The sequence below is a fragment of the Cricetulus griseus genome, chromosome 6 (assembly GCF_003668045.3).
Source record: "Cricetulus griseus strain 17A/GY chromosome 6, alternate assembly CriGri-PICRH-1.0, whole genome shotgun sequence".
Lineage (NCBI taxonomy): Eukaryota > Metazoa > Chordata > Mammalia > Rodentia > Cricetidae > Cricetulus > Cricetulus griseus.
The window spans coordinates 21,001,824-21,025,229 of NC_048599.1; the positions used below are offsets into that span (position 1 = coordinate 21,001,824).

The 23,406-nt window shown below is 39.7% G+C and overlaps 1 protein-coding gene across 5 annotated transcripts in view; it reads right to left on the reverse strand.

Moving 5' to 3' along the window:
• Window positions 1–288: 288 nt before the first annotated feature.
• Window positions 289–23,406, reverse strand: part of Ralgapb (Ral GTPase activating protein non-catalytic subunit beta) — a 93,394-nt gene continuing 70,276 nt past the window's right edge. For all 5 annotated transcript variants that reach the window (XM_027421246.2, XM_027421245.2, XM_027421243.2 and 2 more), the window contains 7 exons: window positions 23,075–23,240; window positions 19,656–19,778; window positions 16,442–16,578; window positions 7,020–7,128; window positions 6,289–6,367; window positions 4,576–4,724; window positions 289–3,903 (listed from right to left, as the gene is read on the reverse strand). In XM_027421246.2, coding sequence (XP_027277047.1) covers window positions 3,710–3,903; window positions 4,576–4,724; window positions 6,289–6,367; window positions 7,020–7,128; window positions 16,442–16,578; window positions 19,656–19,778; window positions 23,075–23,240 — 957 coding nt within the window. In that variant the 3' untranslated portion in view covers window positions 289–3,709. The remainder of the gene's footprint in view (window positions 3,904–4,575; window positions 4,725–6,288; window positions 6,368–7,019; window positions 7,129–16,441; window positions 16,579–19,655; window positions 19,779–23,074; window positions 23,241–23,406) is intronic.

Genomic DNA, 23,406 nt, shown 5'->3' on the forward strand with positions numbered 1-23,406 from the left:
AAACTAAAAAACCAGAGTGAAAACCTAGATTAGTTAAAACTGAGCAGACCCTCCTGGAGAGAGTGAGTTAAGAGTGATCAAGCAAGAGGCAGCCCTGTGGCCTGTAACCAAAAGGACACACCAAATTATTAGATAAGAAGCTCCTTAAAATTTAATTGACCACATATATTACATTCAATACCCCTTGGGTCTCTTGTGGGTGGAGGACAGGCATAAATAAGAATGGCTCTGTACCTTCTTCCCAGGCTGACACAGACCCAACACAGGCAGCGAGGGACACAGCACACCTTCATATTTACATCTCCTTTACTTTACAGATCAGTGGCAGAAATATTTACAGAAAATACAATAGGAAAAAGATCCCATCTTGGCAATATACCGAAATTCATACAAATTGTAAATATGGTTTCGAGCAAATAATGATACTTAGTTTTTAGCCACAACTGCCAAGCCCTTCAGAAGAAGATGCCTTGGTCACTGTGGGGACAAAGAACTTGATTTGCTTCAACAAATAGGTATTGGGCGCCTACTGTATGCAAGGCACTGTGGAATCCCAAATTACACATTTTCCTCATCATTAAAAACTTGTCTGAAGAACAAGAGTGGCTATTCTGAGAAAACCCTATGCAGTGCATGGCTCTGCCAGCAGCAAGAGCAGTGACCCCACTGTCCAGGTGGATCCCTCAGGAAGAGGGTATGTCAGGGAGTGCTGGGAACAGACCAGTGGATGCCAATGGTCACTGTTAACACAGGTCTGTCCATCTTGAACAGGCTTTAAATGCTAAGGGACAACTGCTGCCATGAGAGTATCAAATGACCTCCCAGACAGTTGTCACCATCTACTCATCTCTGCTTAAGGCTGACTCTGTGGGAGAAGTTCCACCTTTCAATAGGAATACACCCTGGGAAACTCATCACTGTAGAGATTAGTCTGTAGAAGTCCGCTGTTCCCCCAGCTCAGACAGAGGAGCTGTTTTTCCAGGCTGTCCTACTACCTGTGAGCCAGACCCTGACAGGGCCAGCCAAAGTGTAGGTATTTTTGTAGGTGAGTCCAGAGGTGGAGCTACTTGAAAATTGGGGCACTGGAAGTGGGAGATGCTCATATACACATGTGCATGGCACACACATCTATATGGCTGGGGAAGGCTGCCCGACCATTGTAATTATTCTTTTCAAGAGGCCAAAGGCCAGGAGGTTAGGAGGCCTGTTTCCTGTGCTTCCAGCAAAAGCAACAAGCTCCCTCTCCCGCCTCCAGCTTCAGAAGTGAACAGGAGGGGCAGCCAGTCTAAATACCCTTAGGAAACAGAGTGCCTGGGCATCCACATACAGCAACTGAGCAGTTTAAGCCACAGTCCAGACTGGTTCCAGTGTTTACCCAAAGTTTCTGAACCTGTGCTGGCAAATTTACCAAGTGAACTACTAGGATTATTGTAGGTACTAAGTATGTTCCTCTGACAAGATTCTATTCAAAGTGATCTTAGCGCAGGCAGGAGGATGAACTCAGTGAGCAGGATTCCAAACCACACTCTGAGGCCCAAGGCTCTTACTGCACTCCTTTGGTGGTAGATGGTGTGTGGAGCAGAGGGGGCCAGTTAGGGGGTGCATCCAAAGTCTGTTGGCTGTGCACAATAGGACTTCTCTGCCTAGGGGTGTGTAGCCCTTCTTTCTTAGGGAACCACCACATACCCTAGATTTCAAACTGCATCTGCCACGGTTGTTCTCTTACCAAAATCATCAGAATTACAAAGTTAGAAATTAGAGCCAACTGAAGGGGAAAGGCCAGTAAGCCCACCCAACACATACACCCCATATGTTATCTTTCTGGTATCATTTAAACAACATCCAAAGTAAAAGTTTTTCAGAAGAATCACAGCAAGGAAGTACATCTTTATCAGTTATTTGTAGCCTCTGGAATGTTACAAGTTGCATGTGTATGTATAGATTCTTTGTTCACCTCAGAACAAGAACCAATTTTCCCCATGAAGTGTCAATCTGAAAGCATTTTAAAGATTGTTCAATTTCACCTCTTCTTGCTGAGTTACTAGAATACTTTTAGGATAAAACCCACTACTAATTTTTACCATTCCTCACCCCATAGTATCACCTGGAAACATTAGATTATTGCCTGACTTTAAAAAGAAAAAGTCAAAAGACAGAACACTATATGTCTTGAATGAAAACTAGACTCACAGTGGGGAGGAAGAGGAGGACACAAAGGACAAGGAAGACACAAAGGGGGGGGTGTCTGTACCTGAGCTGAGAAAAAAAGGGGGTGGTGGCAAACTTCAGACCAAGGGCTGTTATACCCATGGTTCTTGCTCAGAGATGGCAGAACGCATACTTCTCAAATGGAGGCACCTGCACAGGGGAGCAGGTACAACACTGCCCCTAATATTCTAGGAAAAGAACAAATCTCACACCAAACAGTGGAACCCTGATCTACAAGACTTAGTGACAACAGAGGGCCAGTGGAAACACCCCTGTTGAACTCTGATGATTCCTCTTTGGACTATAAGTGTCATTTGTTTTCTAAGACAAATCTTACTGAAGGAGAAAACAGAAAAATAGGTATACACTGAGCACTGTAACAGGAGTCCTTTTAAAACAGTTTGGTTCTGGCCACCTCCTATGCTTTGTCCCTGGCAGAAAAGCAGCAGTCTGGGGCAGAGATATTCCAGAGTCCTATTAGGGACTTGTGCCTTTAGCTGGCTAAGGCCAGGAAACATAACAGCAGCAGCCACCTAAGGAGATGACAGAGTCCGTGGATTGTGAACCAGATGCTCACTAAAAAAGAGCTGAGTGAGTGGCAGTGGGACATTGCTTCCTGAACCATGAATAAAACCCTCCATCAACTACTGCAGCTTGCTGCTTGGTCCTGAAATAAATGAAGCCAAATCATTTTCAATCCCTGTTGTGAACTCACATTTCTTGGTATTTAATCGAGGAACCGTGCCTAACCTATCATCATGCCATCAAACTGAACAGTAATGGAGACAGGAGACACCATTGCTTGCTCACAGCTTTTAACCCAAACATGACTAGTACACCATTAGAGAACACAGCTGTGCCTCCATTTCCATCTGCCTGCTAAGAAGCTGAGGCCATGTGACAGATCTCCAGGGCAATGAGAGGGACAACTTGCTTAAATATGGAGAGAAAATAGGAAATATTTTAATGTCATACTTAACTGAGCAAAACCCATTTATGGTTTACCCTGTCAGTGTGACAGGTGACAAATGGATCAAAACGAGAGGACAAAGCTGCAGCCTCATTCCTTCTACACAGTGTCAACTTGAGCCTTAAAAAGTTCTGGAAGATTCTGAGACTGATTTTAGCTCTGAATACACCCTCCTAAAAAGCGAGGTATAAACTATCTTCAGCTCCTAACTTGCAAGCCTGTTGACACTACCAATGCATGTATTTAACTGATGCATTAAAGCCTTTATTCTCAAAAGGCTTGTATTTTACTAAAATTGTCACTTTAAAAGAAAGTTTATGGCTAAAATGCTTGTCATTTTCAGCAGGAGTGTGACTGTGCAAGGTCCATTCATCAGAAAGCTGGTGGTCCTCGAACCAGTGGCTTCACATCGTGTTTCTTCTGGTGATTCAACAGTGAGCTCTTGGGAGTGATTCGATTTTATTTTTCAGGACTATCTTGCTTTGATGTCTGAGCCCATTCTGCAGTCCACTGCCCTGGACAAACTGTGCTCTAAGAACTGCAATTCTTGAGTCCAACCTCCTGAAAAAGGGCAGTATAAAATTCTGGCTCCAACTGCTTATTCCGGTATTTGTTGACAATGTCAGTGATTTTCTGTTTCCTACGGACATGTGGTGGACTGTAGGAATCACTCTCCAATCTCTTTCTTCTACAAATGTTTATTACAGTTTGCCGCACCAGAAAGCCTTGAAAACAGGTAAGAATGACTGTCAGGTGAGCTGTGTTTAGAGGACCGAGACTCTTTCCCTGCAATCCCACAAGTTCCCACCTCAGAGACAAACACAGCACCAAGACAAGCAGCACAGAACCAGAGTCAAAGTCTGCTCCTCCACAGGCCGTGTTTTCAGAACCAGAACAGCTGTTTTCCCCTTCAGTCAGTTAGTTCAGCTAGCGAGAGCCCATTGTATCATGAGATTAAATAAAACTTAAACAGATGACAATACTACCCTTCTCCCTTCTTATACAGGCAGCAGCATTTTCGACATGCAGTGACTATGAAGTGTTAAGACCATTTCCTTACTTATTTGTGGTTTATGAAAGTGTTAAAGAAGGCAAACAGTGGGTTAGTTACCGACATCCTATGCTATAATAACCTCCCACCCACACCTATACTGGAGCTCTATTTAAATTCAGCAGGTCACACGCACACGCACACGCACACGCACACACAAACACATGAAATGTTGGCAGGGCCTCAGTAGAAGAAGAATGAGGCAAGGTACTGTGAAGTGAAAAAGAACTGGAATTCATTAAATAATTGTATGAGATTGTCAAAGACTAAGACTAAAATGAAAGGTAAAGGAAAAGGAAAAGGAAGAAAGCCAGGACCACAGCCCGTCAGCACACAAAGCCCTTACCAAGTGCTCGGCGGCTGACTATCATCCCATCAACAAGGGGGATAACCATGTTAAATTTTCCAGTGGCTCCTTGGATTTTTATCCGGAACAATCCAGTGTTTAAAGGGTGGATGAAGATTACAGGGACTTCTTTTTCAAGAGTTGTAGACCTTAGAAAAGATAAATCATTTTAGTTCAGACAGAAGAATCTTCCCTATGAGCTGTAAGAACTCACACCAGGGCCTGGGGACCTGTTGCCAGCAAAGTCTAAGCAACATCTGCTCGGAATCCTCTTCCTGGAACCCATGCTGCTGCAGCCTGGAACCACTGGCCATAAGCACTTACTCCTGGGGCTAGGCTTTTTTAAAATAGAAATAGTTTGAAAAAAGATTCTTCAAAACCACTTCTAAGGATGTGGGGTAGAAAGACCAGGCAAATGTATTGCAGAGGGCTAAACATCTGGCTGCCAAACAGATAACTTTTTTTTTTTTTTAAACAAGATGGGTTTCAAAGAGTATGCTAAGAGAATTAATTCAGGTGTAAGATAAATTCTACACAATAGCATTTATCTGAAGAACATAAAATAAAATCAGAGTACATGCTTAAAAGATGGCAACAGGAAGGTTTTTATTGTAAGAATACAAAATTTCAGTTATGCAAAGTAAGTCCTAGAAGTGTGTCCACTGTACCAAGTAAGGCTATAACACTGTATTATATTACTAAAAATCTAAGAGGGCAGAGCAAATAGTAGTAGTTGTAGTAATAATAATAATAACACATGATAGATACTGGGGATGGTAGGAGACTTCTGGAAGTGATATGTATATTTACAGGATATAATGTGGTGATGGTTTCATGTATATAATATACCTCCAAACTTAACAGATTGAACATGAAAAATATGTACAACTTAAAACAACTGTATTTCAGTAAGGTAAATTTTTAATTTTGTTTTTTTCTGAGCATCTCACATGCTGGCTTTTCCCTTCTCTAGAGCTCCTGGAAAGACTGGGAGACCAATGGAATAGCTAATAGCTGTATTTATTAGTTTACCAAATATTCAAACATAGAAAAGGTGGCCAAAAGTATGCCATCTTGCCAGCCCTTTCTTTGATTCTTATTTAAAAACTATATTTTGGGGCTGGAGAGATGGCTCAGAGGTTAAGAGCACTGACTGCTCTTCCAGAGGTCCTGAGTTCAATTCCCAACAACCACATGGTGGCTCACAGCCATCCATAATGAGATCTGGTGCCCTCTTCTGGTGTGCAGATATACATGGAAGCAGAATGTTGTATACATAATAAATAAATAAAATCTTTAAAAAAAGATTTGTTACATTTGTTTTTTTTAAAAAAAACTGTATTTTGTTTATTTTTATTTGTATGAGTACTCTTCATGTATGTATGTATGTATGTATGTATGTATGTATGTATGTATGTATGTATGTATGTATGTATGTATGTATGTGTACATTTGTACCTGTTGCCCTCAGAAGTCAGATAAGGGAGCTGGATCCCCTGGGACTGGAGTTACATGTAGCTGTGAGTCACCATGTGGGGGCTAAGAACAAAACCTGGATCTTCTGCAAGTGTTCTTAACCCCAAGCCATCTCTCATTTCCTGATTCTTTACTTTTTTACCTTTAACCACTGTTGGATTATAATTCTTTTATTAAGCTGTAACCAACAGATAAAAACAGACATGCTGATAAACTCAAACAAGTAAGAGGGCATACCTCAGAGAAGTGCTACTATTTGCAGTAGTTTCCACACCAGTGCTGATCTCTGTCATCAGATCTGAGAGGGGAAAGTTTTCTGGAAGAAAACAGTATTACAGTTACCACCACCTGATTTTCTCAAATTCATTTCCTAACCTCTTCACAGGTTAGGAAGCAACAAGTACAGTCTGTACTAGACCACAATGGAATCCTAATGACTCCCCAAGTAAAACATAGTCTTTTACAATATGTTTTGGTCAAGTTCACCTAGAACAGGGCTTTCAGAGAATATGATCTGTGGCTGTGAGGGCCTGTTCAGAAACAGCTGTAACACTTTCTTATAAACTCTGAGCTGGACAGGGTTCTAGGCTAATCATGCATTTCTGATATTAAGTCACTTACACAAAAATCCTAAGAAACTTATGCATGGCAGAACTTTTAAGGACAAAGGAAGCAATTATATAAATGAGACCACCTGTACACATGGAAAAAGGTGGCCCAGAGCTCCTGGGAAGACTAGGAACACTGACTAGGAGACCAACGAAACAGCTAACAGCTTTGTATCTATTAGTCTATCAAATACTCACAACTAGAAGATACGGGTCACAAGTATGCCCAGTTAACAATTTTTTTTGGAAATGGGTAAAGAGGCTGGAATACTAAACCAGGTTTATGAACTGCAAGTCTCTGTATCCACCCTTTTCAGACATTAATCATTCTTCGAGAAAACCTCTTTCCTCATACAGTACCTATATCATCATAGCGTTCCACCCAGACTACAGATACTCTTGTCTCAGGTCCAAGGGGAGGCACATGGCGACCCTGAGGCAGCTTCTTCATTCTGGAACTTGGACTGAGCTAAGTGAAGAGGAGAGGAGAAAGAATTTTTTAAAAACTATCTGGTCAGACATTTATCAAGATGCCTAGTGACATGTCTATGTCACCAAAGCCACTTGGGAAGAAAGTGTGAAATAAATTTGCCAAAACAAAAACAAAAACAAAACACCTCTTCTACTTTTTCTCTGCTTAGGAGCTTGACCCAGAAAGGGAAATAAGGTTTAACAGAATCAGAGGAGGAGCAGGGAGGTGGCACTTGCTGCCAAGCCTAATGTCCTCTGATGTCTACACATACACAATGGCATATATGTACATGTGCATAGTCGGGGTGCATGCGCCACACACACACACACACACACACACACACACACACACACACACACACACACACACACACACCAAGTAAATAATGTGATACAACTTTTAAGTACCAAAGGAATACTAAACTACAATTTGCATGAATAGCAATAACATTTGCATGTCATGTTTTAACAAAATTTTAAAAGGATTGAATCTATCTCTATTGTGGTCAGAAAGCTATATGCTTCCCAGGTAAAGAAATATCACTACTTTGTCTGGGGATCTTAGTCTCTAAAATGCAACATCAGGAAGTTATTCCTAGTTCCTAGATGACATGTTCCAGTAGCAATCTATACCTGATTTTTCCCATATTGTCTGCAAAGACAAGAGTTCAATGGTCTACACGGCAAGCTCATGCACACATTTGTCTTTTCTACCACTCAAATGGCTTATTTTTATTGAACTATTTTGTATGTGTCTTAAGTCAACATATTAAGATGCATTTCTCATTATGCATGATGTTCTATAGTACATAGATTTCACTATTTATCATTCCCTAGTCTTTTACTTTTAAAATATATACTCAAGCAGTGCCACAATGAACATCGTTGTACATATTTTATTATGTATTAGACTTTTCAGAATTTTTTGTAGACATATATTTTATATTGGTCACACATCAGCCCTAATTCCTCACATCTTCCATTTTCTTCACACTTTTTTGTTCCTTTTATTGCTTACATAATTTCATGTTTATTTCCCTTTTATATATACATACATAATTTTATGTGACTATACAAAATCTAGAAACCACAAAAAGAACATTTGTTTTTCTGAGACTGGCTTAATTCTCTTAGTTGCATCCATTTGCTTTTTAAAGATTTATTTACATATCTGTGTGACTGTGTATATGGGTGCCCAAAGATGACAAAAAAAAGGGCACTGATTTCCCTGTAGCTGGGGTGATAGGCAGTTGTGAGGCACCCAAAATGGATGCTGGGAACCAGAGCCAGTCCTCTGCAACAGTAATTGCTTTTAATCACTGAGCCATCCCTTCAGTCATTTTCAGGGATTTTAGTATGAAGATTCGGATCTTGTCAAAATACTTTTCTGAATCTATTGAGTTGATCATCTGGTTTCTAGCCTTGAGAAAACATTTATGTACTGTACTGTTACGTTTATTGATTTTTCTATGTAGAACCATAGAAATCTCCAGAATAAAGACAACTTGGTCAAGGCCAATGATTGTTTAATTCAATCTTGATTTGGGAAGGCAAATATTTTGTTAAGTATTTTTGAAGCTATGTAGCTTGGTCTATTAACATTCCTTCTGTTGTGTCTGTGTCTTGTTATCAGAATACTAGTTTCAGAACAGGCTGTGGGAGTGCACCATCCCTTCCTGTTGGTAACAGCCTGAGATTTCTTTTTTAAGTCTTTCAACAATGTTGCTTGTTATAAATCTGTTAAAATGATCTCACCTTGATTTAATTTTGGTATGCCCTGTGTACCTAGAAAACTGGTTTTTAGATTTTTTGTGTAAAACACATTTTTAAGGCATGTCCTGATGATTTTCTGAATTTCATTGTTATCTGTCATAAGAAAGTCTGTTTGCTTTCATTTCTAGTTTTATCCATTTGTGACTTCTCTTTCTTTTTTTGTTTTTCCAGACAGTGTTTATCCGTGTAACAACAGCTCTAGCTGTCCTGGAACTCGCTTTGTAGACTGGGCTGGCCTCAAACTCAGATACACATCCCCAGTGCTGGGATTAAAGATGTGCACCACCACACCTGGCTCTCTTCTTCAGTTAGCTTGGCTAAAGGTTTATCCATCTGGTAAAAGAACCAACTCATTGTTGCAGTGATTCTTTGTACAGTTTTTCTGTTTCTATTTCATTGATTTTTGCTCTGTTCTTTTTTTTTTCTGTCTAATGATTCTAGGTTTGATTTGTTCTTAATTTTTCAAGATCTTAAGGCAAACTGTTAGTTTATCCAAATCTATCTGATTTCACATATGTGGGCACTTACGGGAATGACCCTCTGCTTTGGCCTGCTTTCATAGTATCCCACATTTCTGGTATTTGTTTTCATTTTCGTTTGATACTTGGGATTTTTGTACTTCCTTATTTCTTCAGTGACTTACTCATTTATTCGAGTGTTTTGTTTAATTGCCATTAGAATTTACACTTGTTAAAACTTGTTTTATATACTATTGAATGATCTGTTTTTCTGTTTATTTTTTATTGGGATGACCTGTCAAATGGTGACTATTAGATACTTTTACTATGCTAGGGTTAATGTGTGAATTTATATTTAGTAGTATTTGCTTTATGAAACTGTGTGCACCTGTTTTCAATATGTTTTAGAATTATAATGTCCTGTTAATGGACTGTTCCCTTGTAGAGTATGGAGGGACTCTTTGGATTAGTTTTGGTTTGAGGTATATTTTATCAGATTTAGAATAACAACAAAGGCTTGATTCCTTGTTCCATTTGGGTGGAATACCTTCTCCATCCATTAACCCTAAAGTAGTTAGTTTTATCTGTCTTTGGTGGTGTGTTTCTTGGTGGCAGCAAATCCCTCTTTAAAATTCAATCTGTTCTGTCTGTGTTTTCATTGGAGAAATGCGACCATACTATTGAAAAGTATTATTAACAGGATAGTATTCATTCCTGTCATTTTGTTGGTCTTAGAATGGTGTTTTCCTATTTCTCTGTGGCTTAACTAACAGAGTTTGTCCCCTCCTGTATCCTCACAGATGTATTTAGCTTTCTATTTAGTACAATGGATTCCTTTCAGTATCGTTTATGGAGCAAGTTTAGTGGTCATGAGTTTTTAAACATAGAAAGTTTCTCTTTCAATTATGACCATTTTGCTGGGTATAGCAGTCTGAGTTGCCTTACAAAATACATCATTCTCCATGGTTTAAAAAAGTTTCTGTTGAAGATGGAGGAGTTTAAGGAAAAAAAAAAAAGAGGCCATGAATTTGAAAGAGAGAAAGGAGATATATATGGAAAGACTTGGAGGGGGGAAAGAATGAAAGAAAGGAAAAATGATGTAACTATATTATACTCTCAAAAATGAAAGGAAAAGAGCTTGGCATGGTAGCACACCCCTTTAATCCCAGCACTCAGGAGGCAGAGGCAGGTGGATCTCTGAGTTTGAGACCAGCCTGGTCTACAGACTGAGTTCCAGGATAGCCAGGGATACACATAGAAAATCTGTCTCAAAAACAAACCCACCCCCAAACAGGGAAAAAAAAAATAAAAACAAAATCTCTAATAAGATTCTGTTGAAGAAATAAATCTGCATTTACTCTAATGAGCCTTCCTTTACATATGACTTGGTGTTTCTCTTTCGACGCTTTCAGTATTTTCTTTGTATGTGTATACATGCACATTTTGTTTGAGGCCAGAGTACAACTTTGGGTGTTGTTCCTCTGGTGCTGTCCACTACTATAAACATGGGATCCTTTTTAGATGAGTCAAGTGCAGTAGTGAGAAGGGGAAGTGTACAACAGGAGTTCACTCTGGACCTGACTATGAACAATCAACTGAGGTACCTCACTACCTTAGTGAGGACCAGCCAAGACAGGGTCTTGTACTGACCTGGAACTCACAAAGTAAACTAGGCTGGCATGCCAGAGAGCCTGAGAACTGCTATCTTTCCAGCACTGGGAGTACAAGCACATGCCTTCATTCCTAGCTTTTTTTTAATGTGGACCAGTGAGCGAACTCAGTCCTCTGGCCACCACTTTGTCCACTGAGCCACCTCCCTAGCCCAGTGTAATTTGCTTTGTATATTTAGTGATTCAATCATACTGGATTGTGGGAAGTTCATTTTCTAGTCTACTCTCATATTCTAAATGCTTTCTGTATCTGGATTGGCATCTCTTTCCCTAATTTTAGGAAATGTTATGATTCTACTGAAATGGTTCCTGTCTTTAGAATAAAATTCTCATTTCCCTATGTCCACAGTTCTTAGATTTGATCTTTTCATGGTATCCACAGATCTTGAAATTACTGCTCTTATTTTCTTATCTGTGTCCACGTTCAAATGTCCCAATTTCTCTACCATGCTTTCAAACTCTGATATTCTCTTTGATCACTTCTATTAGTAATGTTTTTCATGAACTTTGTATTTATCGTACTGTGTTTTTCATTTCCAGTATTTCAATTTGTTTTTTAGTATTTCTCTTTATTGAATCACTCTTTCATAGCCTGTATTGACTGTCTTAATTAAAAACAATTTTACGACCAGGCGGTGGTGGTGCAAGCCTTTAATCCCAGTGCTCTGGTAGTTCGAGGCCATTCTGGTCTACAGATTGAGTCCAGGACAGGCTCCAAAGCTACAGAGAAACCCTGTCTCAAAAAAAACTGAAAGAAGGGGGCTGGAGAGATGGCTCAGTGGTTAAGAACACTGACTGTTCTTCCAGAGGTCCTGAGTTCAATTCCCAGCAACCACATGGTGGCTCACAGCCACCTTGAATGAGATCTGGTGCCCTCTGCTGGCATGCAGGCAGAAGACTAAATAAATAGAATCTTAAAAAAAAAAAAAAAAAAAAAAAAAAAAAAAAAAAAAATTGAAAGAAAAAATTTTTACATTTACTTTTATGTGCACGCTACAGCATGTATGTTGAGGTCAGAGAACAACTTGTGTGTTGGTTCTCTTCTTCCACCATGTAAGTCACAGAGATCAAATTCAGGTTGTCAGGTGTGATGACAAATGCTCTTACCTTGTGCCATTTCACTTGCTCCTGTATCAGTTTTCTCATTCATTCAGCTGTTTTTGTGTTTTCTTTTTTCCTGTTTTCTTATAATTCATTCAGGAATTTGTTTATGTCTTCTTTAATTTCCTCCCTCTGAGGCAGGGTCTCATTTTGTAGCCCTGGCTGGTCACAAACTCATAGAAATCTACTTCCTCTGCCTCCCAAGTGCTAGGATTAAAGGGGTGTGCAGTACCACACCTAGCCATCTTTGAACATACTTATAGTCATTCAATGTGATTCTCTGTTACTGAGGGATCAGAGACTTTTTGCATGACAAAAGTCTCATTGTACCTTGGCTGGCCTTTAACGGATAGGGATCTGCTTGCCCGTGCTGAGATTAAAAGTATGTGCCACCACGACCAGCCTGGATTAGTGATTCCCCTCCTCCCTTTTTCAAGACAGGGTTCCTCTGTGTAGTTATAGCTGTCTTGAACTGACTCTGTGGACCAGGCAGGCCTCAAACTCAGAGATCCACCTGCCTCTACCTCCCAAGTGCTAAGATTAAAGACGTCCACCACCACTGCCCTGCTTGGATTAGTTATTTTTAGGAGTTACATTTCTTGGTTTTCCAAGTTACTTGTGTTTTTGCACTGGCCTTGCACATCTGTGTTAAGTTACTGGCTGAATTCTTTTTAAGTTTTATCTTTTAAATAACACTGTTATTCTTTCTGAGGGAGTGTTTTCAAGGGAGTTTATAGACAGGAGATGTGGTTTTCCTCTGCTAGACTGGTGATCAATGCACCAAGCATAACCCCAGTACTCATTTGGAATTACAAGGCTACCTGAAAAACAGTTAAAGGGTAGACCCATGAAAATACAGGAATAGTTTTTTTTGTTATTGTTATCAAGGGGCTGTAGAGATGTCTGGCTCATTAGCATTTGATGCTCTTGCAGAGAGAGGATCTGATTTGATTCCTACCACCTACATGGCATCTCACAATCATCTATCTGTAATTTCAATTCCAGGAGTCCTGACACTTTCTTCTGGCCTCTTTGAGCACCAGGCACGCATATGCCTGGTGCATACATACACACAGCAAACACTCATACACAGAAAACAGTCTTTAAAACAACAACAAAAAAAGAATTCAATCAAAATACATAGGACATTCCCAGCTCTTGAGAGGCTGAGACACAGAGACCCTGCAAAAACAGCTAGCCAGTGTTCTCTGGGGTAAAAAAAAAGGAATACAAAAAAGAAAAGTATTTTATAAAGGACATGAAGAGAGCAGGATGGAGCTGGTCTGCTAAAATGACGCTGGATACTGAAAGACGAAAAACTGAGAAGAGGAGGCAGTTGAGTAGGGTATAGAGTATGAAAGTAAGTGGTCTATAATTTTTGTCTATTTTTGAGACAAGGTCTCATGTAGCCCACAATAGCCTCAAACTTACTATACAGCTAAAGCCAACCCTGAATTCCCGATTCTTGTGCTTCTACCATTCAAGTGCAAGAATTACAGGTATGCTTAATGATACCTGGCTCACCCAATCAGCTTGAAGTTTCTTTGCAAGGTTAGCAAGACTATGTGAATGCCCTTTAGCAAACTGGCACTCTAAGCCACACCACTTGCATGGCACATAGCAAAACTATGTTGGTATGTGCAGCAAGAGAATCCCATAAATTGAATTTTAAAACTAAAACTGCTTATTAGGACAGAAACAGGTATATCAAATATATCACCAAGGGGCCAGAGCCCATGACAAACCCCCAGATTCCTATTTCTATTTGGCATCATAGAAAATAAAGATGTCTCTCAAATAAACCCAAGCATATCCACAAACTATTCCCCTAGCAGAGTAGCTCTTAATAAGCTAATATCTTCATCTCTGAGTTGCAGCCCAAGACTGGCATGGCTCCTGTGTTTAGGTCAGGTTTCTGTAAATCACCTACTTTTTGACTGCCTTAAAGTAATCTTAATTATATCCCAAACTCCCTTTGCCATAAAACATAAACAATCATGGGGTACCCAATCATATACACAGGTTTTATCAAACAGAAGAGAAGGACACAAGAGCAAGGATCACTGGGGGTCATCTTCAAACCTGGGTCAACACAATGGCATTCTTTCCTGTAGTCTGCTAATAAACTCAATAATTCCAATGGACTTAAACAGATTCCTTAAGGTTTTACTCTTTGCTTTGTGTTAGACCTCCACTTCTCTAAGAAGCAGGAGAAAGAGTAGACATCTTGGAGCTCTCCTCCACATGTGGATAGGACACTAGCTGCTCTTTAGTCAGTGTAGTCAGCTGCTTTATCGTGTTAAAGAGACTCACATCTGTTCAGAGTTTGCTGAGACTGACTCCTCACCAGCAAGTGTTAAACAGTTTTGGTTTGTTCTAGTCTGAAACAAATACATGATAAAAAGCAACATGCGTTGGACGTTGGTGGCACATGCCTTTAATCCCAGCACTTGGGAGGCAGAGGCAGGCAGATCTCTGTGAGTTCGAGGTCAGCTTCGTCTCCAGAGCGAGTGCCAGATTAGGCTCCAAAGCTACACAGAGAAACCCTGTCTCGAACCCCCCCCCCCAAAAAAAAGAGCTGTCATTCTCTGGGTATGAAGGTGTACCTGTCAGCATGCAGAACATGAGGATCAGGGCAAGCAGCCACTGAATTTCTGTATTCCCATTTCTTTTCAAATTGTGTTCTGTGAAGCTTCTTATCCTCCCGAAGTTTAAAACCAGTCCGTTATTAGCAGTCATATAACTTGATATTCTTACTAAATAATTTTATTAGTGGAGACCTTAAGCATGTAGCTATGCTAAAAAAAATAATCTTCATAGTTACACCTAGTGATTGATGCAGCTGAGGCAGGAGAACAAGAAGTTCAAGGCTTGTCTGAGCTACAGAATGTGTTCCAGGTCAGCTGGGGCAACTTAGGAGAACCTGTCTCAAAATAAAATAAGAGGACTGGAGATACAGTTTAGTGGGAGAACATCTGGCTAACATGTGTGAGTCTCTAAGCTTAATTCCTAGTACTGGAGGCAGAGGGGAGGATGAGCAATAATTTTCACTGTGGAAGGAACCAAACTAAAATCCTATATAAATTCAGGCATGACTTTGGCCAGGTTTACATTTTGCCTCTTTTACTATTTGTTTTAAATCAATCTTATTACAGCCTAATCGTGTGTTCTTGTTACCACTTAACTTGGTCATTTTCCAGTAAAGATTAAGGGGCAAACACAGATAAAGAGATAACATCCACTGATAAGTATAAAAGCAAAAGGCTATGTAGTAGCAGTTGTATGCCATACTCAATAGACTTTGTCATACACAGTAGCGCCCCCTTATCTATGGAGTGCATTCAAAGACTCTCCATAGGTTCTTGAAACCATAGTTACTACCTAATCCTATATGTATTCTTTTCCAGTGCACAACTACACACACAAACATACCACACCACAGAGAAACAATTGAAATAAATGTATTAACAATAATAAAACAGAACAATTACAATATATTTCAGTAAAAGCCTATGTGAATTTGGTCTCTTTCCCTCAAGAAACCTTCCATGCTATATTCATTCCTCTCCCTGTGATGATATAAGGTGATGCAATGCCCATATGAGTCACAGTAAAACACCGTGACACAGGTTAACTTTAATATAAGCATTGAAGTACTACATTTCATGACACCAAGCCAATACTAAAGTGACAGATGAAGGTGGGGTGCAGTGGTGTAGCATATACAGGATACAGGTGCTGAACAAAAGGATAATTAACATTCTAGGTTGGAAGAAGCAGAATTTTGTGAGATTTCACCAAGCTATACAGATGCTACATTATTTTAAACTTACAAATTGTTTATTTCTACAATTTTCCTTTTAATATTTTTAGACCATAGTTGAGCATGGGTCATAAAATGGCTGAAAGCAAAGCAACAGACAAAAGAGAACTTGCAGTACTTAAAGTCTCCAAACTGCCAGCTTTGTATAGTCAGCCCTTGGCTGAATAATGTGAGATAACAAAATCTACAGACAGCTCCTGCTATGATACTTAGTGTATATTAAGGACAACAGAAAGCCTCAGCTTAAACAGGAGTGAGCAAGGGAACTGACCAGGGCACCACAATGTCAAAAACAAGGAAAATGCTATCTTAGAACCAACTATTACAGATTAGAAAAATGGAAAATTCATTTTAAAATACTTCAGTTAATGAGTCAGTACTCTTGCTATACCTTCTACACTATAAAAATAAGAAACTTTCAGACTTGGTTCTACAATTACTGCCACTTCACCACAAGATTTTGGGCAAATCAATAAAACAACTTACCCTCTGTGAGGAATTAAGACTGTCTGTGTGATTTGGAACCAGCTCAAGTGTCAGGGGTGGCTGCTTCAGAATTCCAGGCATGAGATCCATATTTGAGTCACTATCTTGGTCTGAGATATTACTTTCCAAAGAATCAGCTGTAACATAAAGAAAAAATTATATTTGCTACTTCTCTGGAGCAGAAGTTTAATTATGTTAACTAGTCTAACTACCCCGATTGACTGAAAGCCAAGCACTGTCTCCATAGCCAATCTTGGCAAACATCCTATGAAGGAGCAGGAGGCCTTGCTGTAGGATTTACTGGTCATAGAGGTCTTTGCAGTATACTCTTCTTTGCATTTTATTTAAAACACTTGAAACAATGTAAAACTTAGGACTGAAGAGACAGACAGCTCAGAAGTTAAGAGCAATGGCTGCTCCTGCAGAGGAACTGGGTTTGGTTTCTAACATCTACAAGGTGGCTTAGAACCATCTGTAACTACAGTTCCAGGGGATCCCTGCCCTCCTCTAGCCTTCATGGGCACAAAAGGCATGCATTCTGTGCACATAATACATGCAAGCAAAAACAATCGTACACATAAAAGAAACATTTCAATCTTTCAATAACCATAAAGTTCATTCTTGGCTGAATCTGATTTGTGCACTAGTTTGTCATTTCCTGCTCTAGAGGATAACTGAGGTAAGACTAGAAAATTGTAAATTCAAAGCTATCTGTTATTCTCTGAATTATTTAAGTATTCAATCAAAAGCACCATCCTAAGTAGACACTGAGACACCTAAAGGCAACCAAGGACCTAGTATGAATTTAAAGAACAATCTGGTGGGAGACAAAAACAACAAATCTGATGGGATTAAAACACAAAAGAAATGAACAAAACCCTCAAGAAAATAGAGATTATTTTATTTTATGCAAACAAATGTTTTGCCTGCATGTATGTATATGCACTATATGTATGCTTGGTGCCCAAGAAAATCAAAGAGGGCATTGAATTCCCTGAAACTGGAATTACAGATGGTTGTAGGCGACCATATAGGCACAGGAAGTCAAATCTGAATCCTCTGAAAGAGCAACAAATACTCTACATCAGAGCCTTTTTTCCAGCCCCGGAATACAAAAATTAACGAGAGCTGAGTCACAGCACACAAATGGCAAGTGGCATTAGGCAGATATCATGATTGTAGGCTAAGACTCAATTGTGGGAAGACACAATGTGAACGAAGGCTCTAGTCTGGGAAGACTGCTGGTTCGGACTGTTCAACCAAAGAAAACAGGCAGGTACTCAACTCAAGACAGCTGGGCCTCAACTGTAGAAATGAGGAGGCAGATCACAGCTCTGAATAGAAGGCAGATAAATACTATGATACTGATCATGGAAGGTCCATTCTACGAGGGACAAAAATTGATAGAGTATAAAACAGGTGGGAGCCTACAGTGAGAAATCAAGGTCAAGAACAAAGGCGAGGAAGCTAGTAAGCTAGACACAGCAAAAGTCTTTACTCTGGAGATGAGACTAGGAAGAGCAAGTGCTCTTAAAGGTTAAGCCATCTCTCCAGGCTCACACATTATTTTAAGCAAAATAAACCTGTGAGTTTGGATTAAGAAAGAATAATCATTACTCCATAAGAAAGGTGTGCCATCTTTTCTAGACTGCTCAAGTTTTTTTCTGTTTATTGTCCAATGATAAATGTGATGTCATTATGAGGTCCTGCTAGCTATAAGTTTATATGGGGTTCCATATAAAAGCTTTCATATGGGAATCAAGAGCTAGGTGGGCTTCACTCATAATTTGTGAAAGGAATGACCAAAGCAGAAAGCAAAACCTGTGCATACTGGTTAAGTTAGAGGAAAGACAAAACTAGGGTTGAAGTGGCGATGTACTTAAGAATATTTGATATACCTATCATTAGAAAAATGAAACTTTGTCACATACAGGAAATTAGTCATGGTTTCCAATGAAATGACTCCTAAAGACAAACATCTTTTTCTCATATGACATCTATACATACCTCTGACATGAAGGAGAAAGGGAGAGGAATAAGCCTGATGTGAGAAGGGAACAACAGAGTGTATAGGGTAGGGGAAGATAGACAAGTTAAAGCATGTTTTTTTCTCATGCTGAATTTCAATTTAACTATGTATCTATGGGGGCTAAGCAAAAGACTGGTGGGGAAATATAAGCCCAGCACAACATATATTCATGAAAATGTCACAGCAAAAAAGAAAAAATTAAGTTATCCTATTTAAGTATGTCCTGCTAGGTATTCACAGTCTCATGCTTGGAACACTTCTTTAGCTGGTGGCACCATTCTGGGAGGCTGTGGAACCTTTATGGGGAGAGGCCTAGATGGGGAGACTAGGTCATTGGGAAATGTCGTTTGAAGTACCTAGACATTGGTTCTGACCCTGTTCCTGGTCTGCCAGAGACCACTGCAGCCACAGTTCAAGAGGGCCTAAAATTTGGCATCATTCTTATGGTGTTGGTTTTCAAGCACTAAGAATGCAAGTGTTTCCAAACTATACTGTATGCACTCTTTTTTCCAATTAAAAAAAAGTTTTAAAAATGCAAGAATTATGGAGCCATGGGGGCTTTACCCAGTTTTTGAGAAGCACCTGTGGGGCTAGGCAATGTGCCATTGTGCATTATGGGATGGCTGCAAGCTACTTGGGCTTGAGACAGAGCACCAAAGTTGAATCTGAAATATTGCTTGTAGGTTCATATTTTAAGTACTTTCCTTTCCAGTTATTGGTGCTATTTTGGGAGACTGTAGAGCCTTTAGAAATTGGTACCTAGCTAACAGAAGTAGGTCATTTGGAAGGGATCTTTGAGGTTATAGCCTGGCTTCTGGTTCTGGCCCTGGTCCCTGCTTCCTAGTCTGCTATGATATAAGAAGCTGTCCATGCTCCCACTGCCATGGACTAAACCACTTCACCATGTCTTTTCCAAGATGATAGCCTGGATGTCTCAGAATAACTAGTCTGGCTCTTATGTTATTTCTGTTAGGTATTTGGTCATAGTACCAGAAAAGTAACTAACATACTAGAGAACATTATGAGATTGTCAGGATCTCTTATATAATCTAGTTATATAGTGCCTTTGCTCAGAACCTAAAGAATGCCTCTGATGATGTCAATATCCCCTTCGAAGCATATCACACCAAATAGTGAATATACAAACAGATCCTAAAACAGCATTATGCACAAACATTCTCTTACTTAAGGACTCCATGGGAGAAGGAACCACGAAAGCTATTTCCGTCAGGGCGTCAGCATAATACAGCACCTTCTTCTGGCCATTGAAAATGCTAGCCCCAGCATCTTCAGAGGAGTTTACTTCATCTGGGAATAAGAAACAATGAATGGATCAGTATTTAAGAAAGTTGGGCACCTTCACCTCCTGTTCATGAACTCTAGCCACTTTATAAAGCCATGGCAGCTCCAACAAGAACCAATTTGTAGGTGAGAAGAACAAACCATGAGTGTTAAGTGTTAAGTGTTAAGTGTTAATAATTTTCTAGTTTGTGAAATTACTCTACAGTAGACCTGGACACTCTACTGCAGTCCTGCTTCTGCTCTCCCTTCTATGGTAATCAGTGATGTAAAAACATATAGGGAGTTTTAGTAGAAAGTATCTGCTCTACACCAGAAAGAATGAGTTGAAACACTGAACTAGCCTAAGTCTAAGTAAAATGAACATACAGTAACCAATATGACATCAAAGATCAGGACCTTCACAGGAAGCTGGCACATAGATTTCGGAAAAAGGAATATACTGAAACATGTGTATTTTTCAATCACAAAACTAAGAAAAATATCACCTAACAGAAGATACTTAATGCTGGTGAAGACGTGGTAAACAATAAATTTAGAGCAGAGGTTGACACATTTTTTTTTTTAAGCAAAAGACAAGATAGTGAATATTTGATGCTCTGCAGGGAATATGTCTCTGCTACAACTATTTCTGTCACTGTAGGACCAGAGCAGTCATATACAACACACAAATGGGAGTATGGCTAAGTTCCAATAACATGCTACTCATAAAACTAGGTACAGGACACAGCTGAAACTCTCAGCAGGCACTGTGCATCTTCTATGGTTATTATTCCAACATCTACTCTGATCCTAATCTGGAGCAAACCCGAAGCTAAAGTGCAGGTAGGACTGACTCTACATACAATTTCTCTATCAGAGTCAGGGTTTAAGGAGAAAAGAGACTTGAGCTCAGCTAGTCTCTTCTTCTGACTATGGTGGTGTACGCATGTAAAATCTGAAATTGCCTTTCTTTACTCTGACAGAAGAAAAGTGGGGATTAGGCAAAAATTCAGAGAACACAGCTAAAGGAAAACTGCAAACAAAATGGGTGCTGATAATTACACAAAAACACTTAACCAATTTGGAATTTCTTGGTCCCCTGGAGAAATCAATGATCTTCAAAATTTAAGCCAGGTTTAGCTTGCTGCAAAGTCTAACAACCTGAGCTCAAGTCCTAGAACCCACGTGAAGGTGAGAGGAGAAAACTGACTCTACAATGCTGTCCTCTGACCCCCATATGTGTAGTGTGGCATGCATGTGTACACACACACACACACACACATACACAAACACACTTTTTAAAAAACAAGGTCTTACTATGTAGTCCTGGGTAGCCTGGAACTCTCTATAAGAACCAAGCTAGCCTTGAACTCAAAGAGATCCACCTGCTTCTGCCTCCCAAGTACTGGTATTAAAGATATGAGTCACCATGCCAGGCCAATAATATTTTTTTTAATTAATAAAAATCTGTTTCATTCAGGTTTTCTGTCATTTAAAACCATAAGCATTCGAAGGATTTATTTATAAAATGTGTAGAAAAATCTACTCAGTGGTAGAATTTACCTAGCACATGTTAGGCTTTAAATTCAACTCCCAGCACCATATATACAAAAAACCCCACCATGCTCAGTGACATACTTATAAAAATGAAAAATGTGCATATCCTTTTATCAATTCTACTTACTGAAATTTAATGCACACATATAATGAAGTTTATGTTTTATGGTTACATGGAAATTAAAATTATGGTATATCTCAAAATATTTTACTTGAGAAAAAATTAATGTGATTATTTTGTTTATAATCTAATAAAGCTTGCCTGAAGATCAGAATGCAAAGCCAGCCACAGCCATTTAGGCCAGGCAGAGGTGGTGCACGCCTTTAATCCCAGTACTCGGGAGACAGAGGCAGCAAATGGATCTCTGTGAGTTCAAGGCCACCCTGGGCTACATGAGAGTGAGGCAGTCTAAAAGAGAAACAGAGTTCATGCCTTTAATCCCAGCACTAGAGAAAATATAAGGCAGGAGCTCAATGCAGTTGCTCAGAACAGCTGAGGTTTTTGGTGGAGAGCATTGAAGTTACAGACATGCTGAGGACAGGATCGCCCCTTTCGGACTGAGGTAACGGCTAGTGGCTGGTTGCTTTGCTTATCTGATCTTCAGCTTTAACCCCAATATATGTCTCTGAGCTTTTATTATTCATGCTACCAATCAGAAGAAACTAGAGTTCAGTTCACAATGGTGCTGAAGGGAAATTCTGAGATACTATGATCTTGTTTTTTTGATAGTATGATCTTGACGTATGAATGCTAAAGATTATTCACTTAACCTCAGGATCCCAGGAATATGTGAGCTAGATTGTGCCTCAAGTTTCAATCTGCACTGCTCTTGTTATCCTGGTTACAGATTCTCAGAAGGCTGTGTGGAGATGGGTAAGAACTTGAGATAGATGCATACTACTAAGTCTATCAAACATTTTTTTTTCCCCCCTGGACATGGAGACACACAGGCTGACCTCTTGAGTCCCAGGCTAGCCTGGTATACACAGGGAGTCTCTCTCTCTCTCTCTCAAAAAAAAAAAAAAAACTTGGTAGTAGAGAAAACTACTTATTAAACAGTCATTTGTTAAGAAACTACTGTTTAAGCTGGGCGTTGGTGGCACACGCCTTTAATCCCAGCACTCGGGAGGCAGAGGCAGGCAGATCTCTGTGAGTTCGAGGCCAGCCTGGTCTCCAGAGCGAGTACCAGGATAGGCTCCACATCTACACAGAGAAACCCTGTCTCGAAAAACAAAAAAAAAAAAAAAAAAAAAAAAAAAAGGAACTACTGTTTATTAGATACATCTTAGGCTTATGAACTATTTTTATAGGAAGCTGTATTTGTTTCTTCACATATAAAAAGAAACACATCAGATAGTAATAATTAAGTAGTTAATTTTGTATTAGTTTACCCTGCCATTATATCTTTCACACACATAGGGAATATCTATAAAACTAGACAAATTAGGGGTAGCAAGATGGCTCTGAAGGTTAGGGCTCTTGCCTCCATTGACCTGAGTTCATCCCTGCAACTCATACAGTAGAAAGAGTGAGCACACTCCCTCAGGCTGTCTTGACATCAGCAGATACATGCGCACCCCTCCTTACCCAACCCTCCTACACAAAATAGATAACTTAAAAACGAGAAGAGAGTATACAAACTAGAACTGAGGAAAGGAGACTTTTCCTCCATATCATCTGTTTAAAATGCTAAAGGTTTGTGGGAAAGGAGAGGGAGGAGCAAGAGGAACCAAATCAGAAATAATTAAACTATTATGAGTTTTACCTTGTTCAGACCCTTCACCATCATCACAACTATTAATAGACCAACTGGTGGACACGTGTCCCGTCCAACCAGGGTGTCTGCCCACATCTACTGACCAGCCAAGGGAAAGCAAAAATTCTAGGAAATGTGGCTGAACATTTCTGGAAGACTCCACATTCTTTAAAATCTGAAATACATAGCAAGCATCAGTTATGAGGGGAATACACGGATATATTAAAAATAGACATGCAAATACTACTGAGCTTTGAAGCTTTTGACAAGTCTAGAGTTGGCTGGCTGGACTGGCTGGCCCTTGTTTCTGTTTCTCCAGCAAAGTGGGGAAATGATGACTG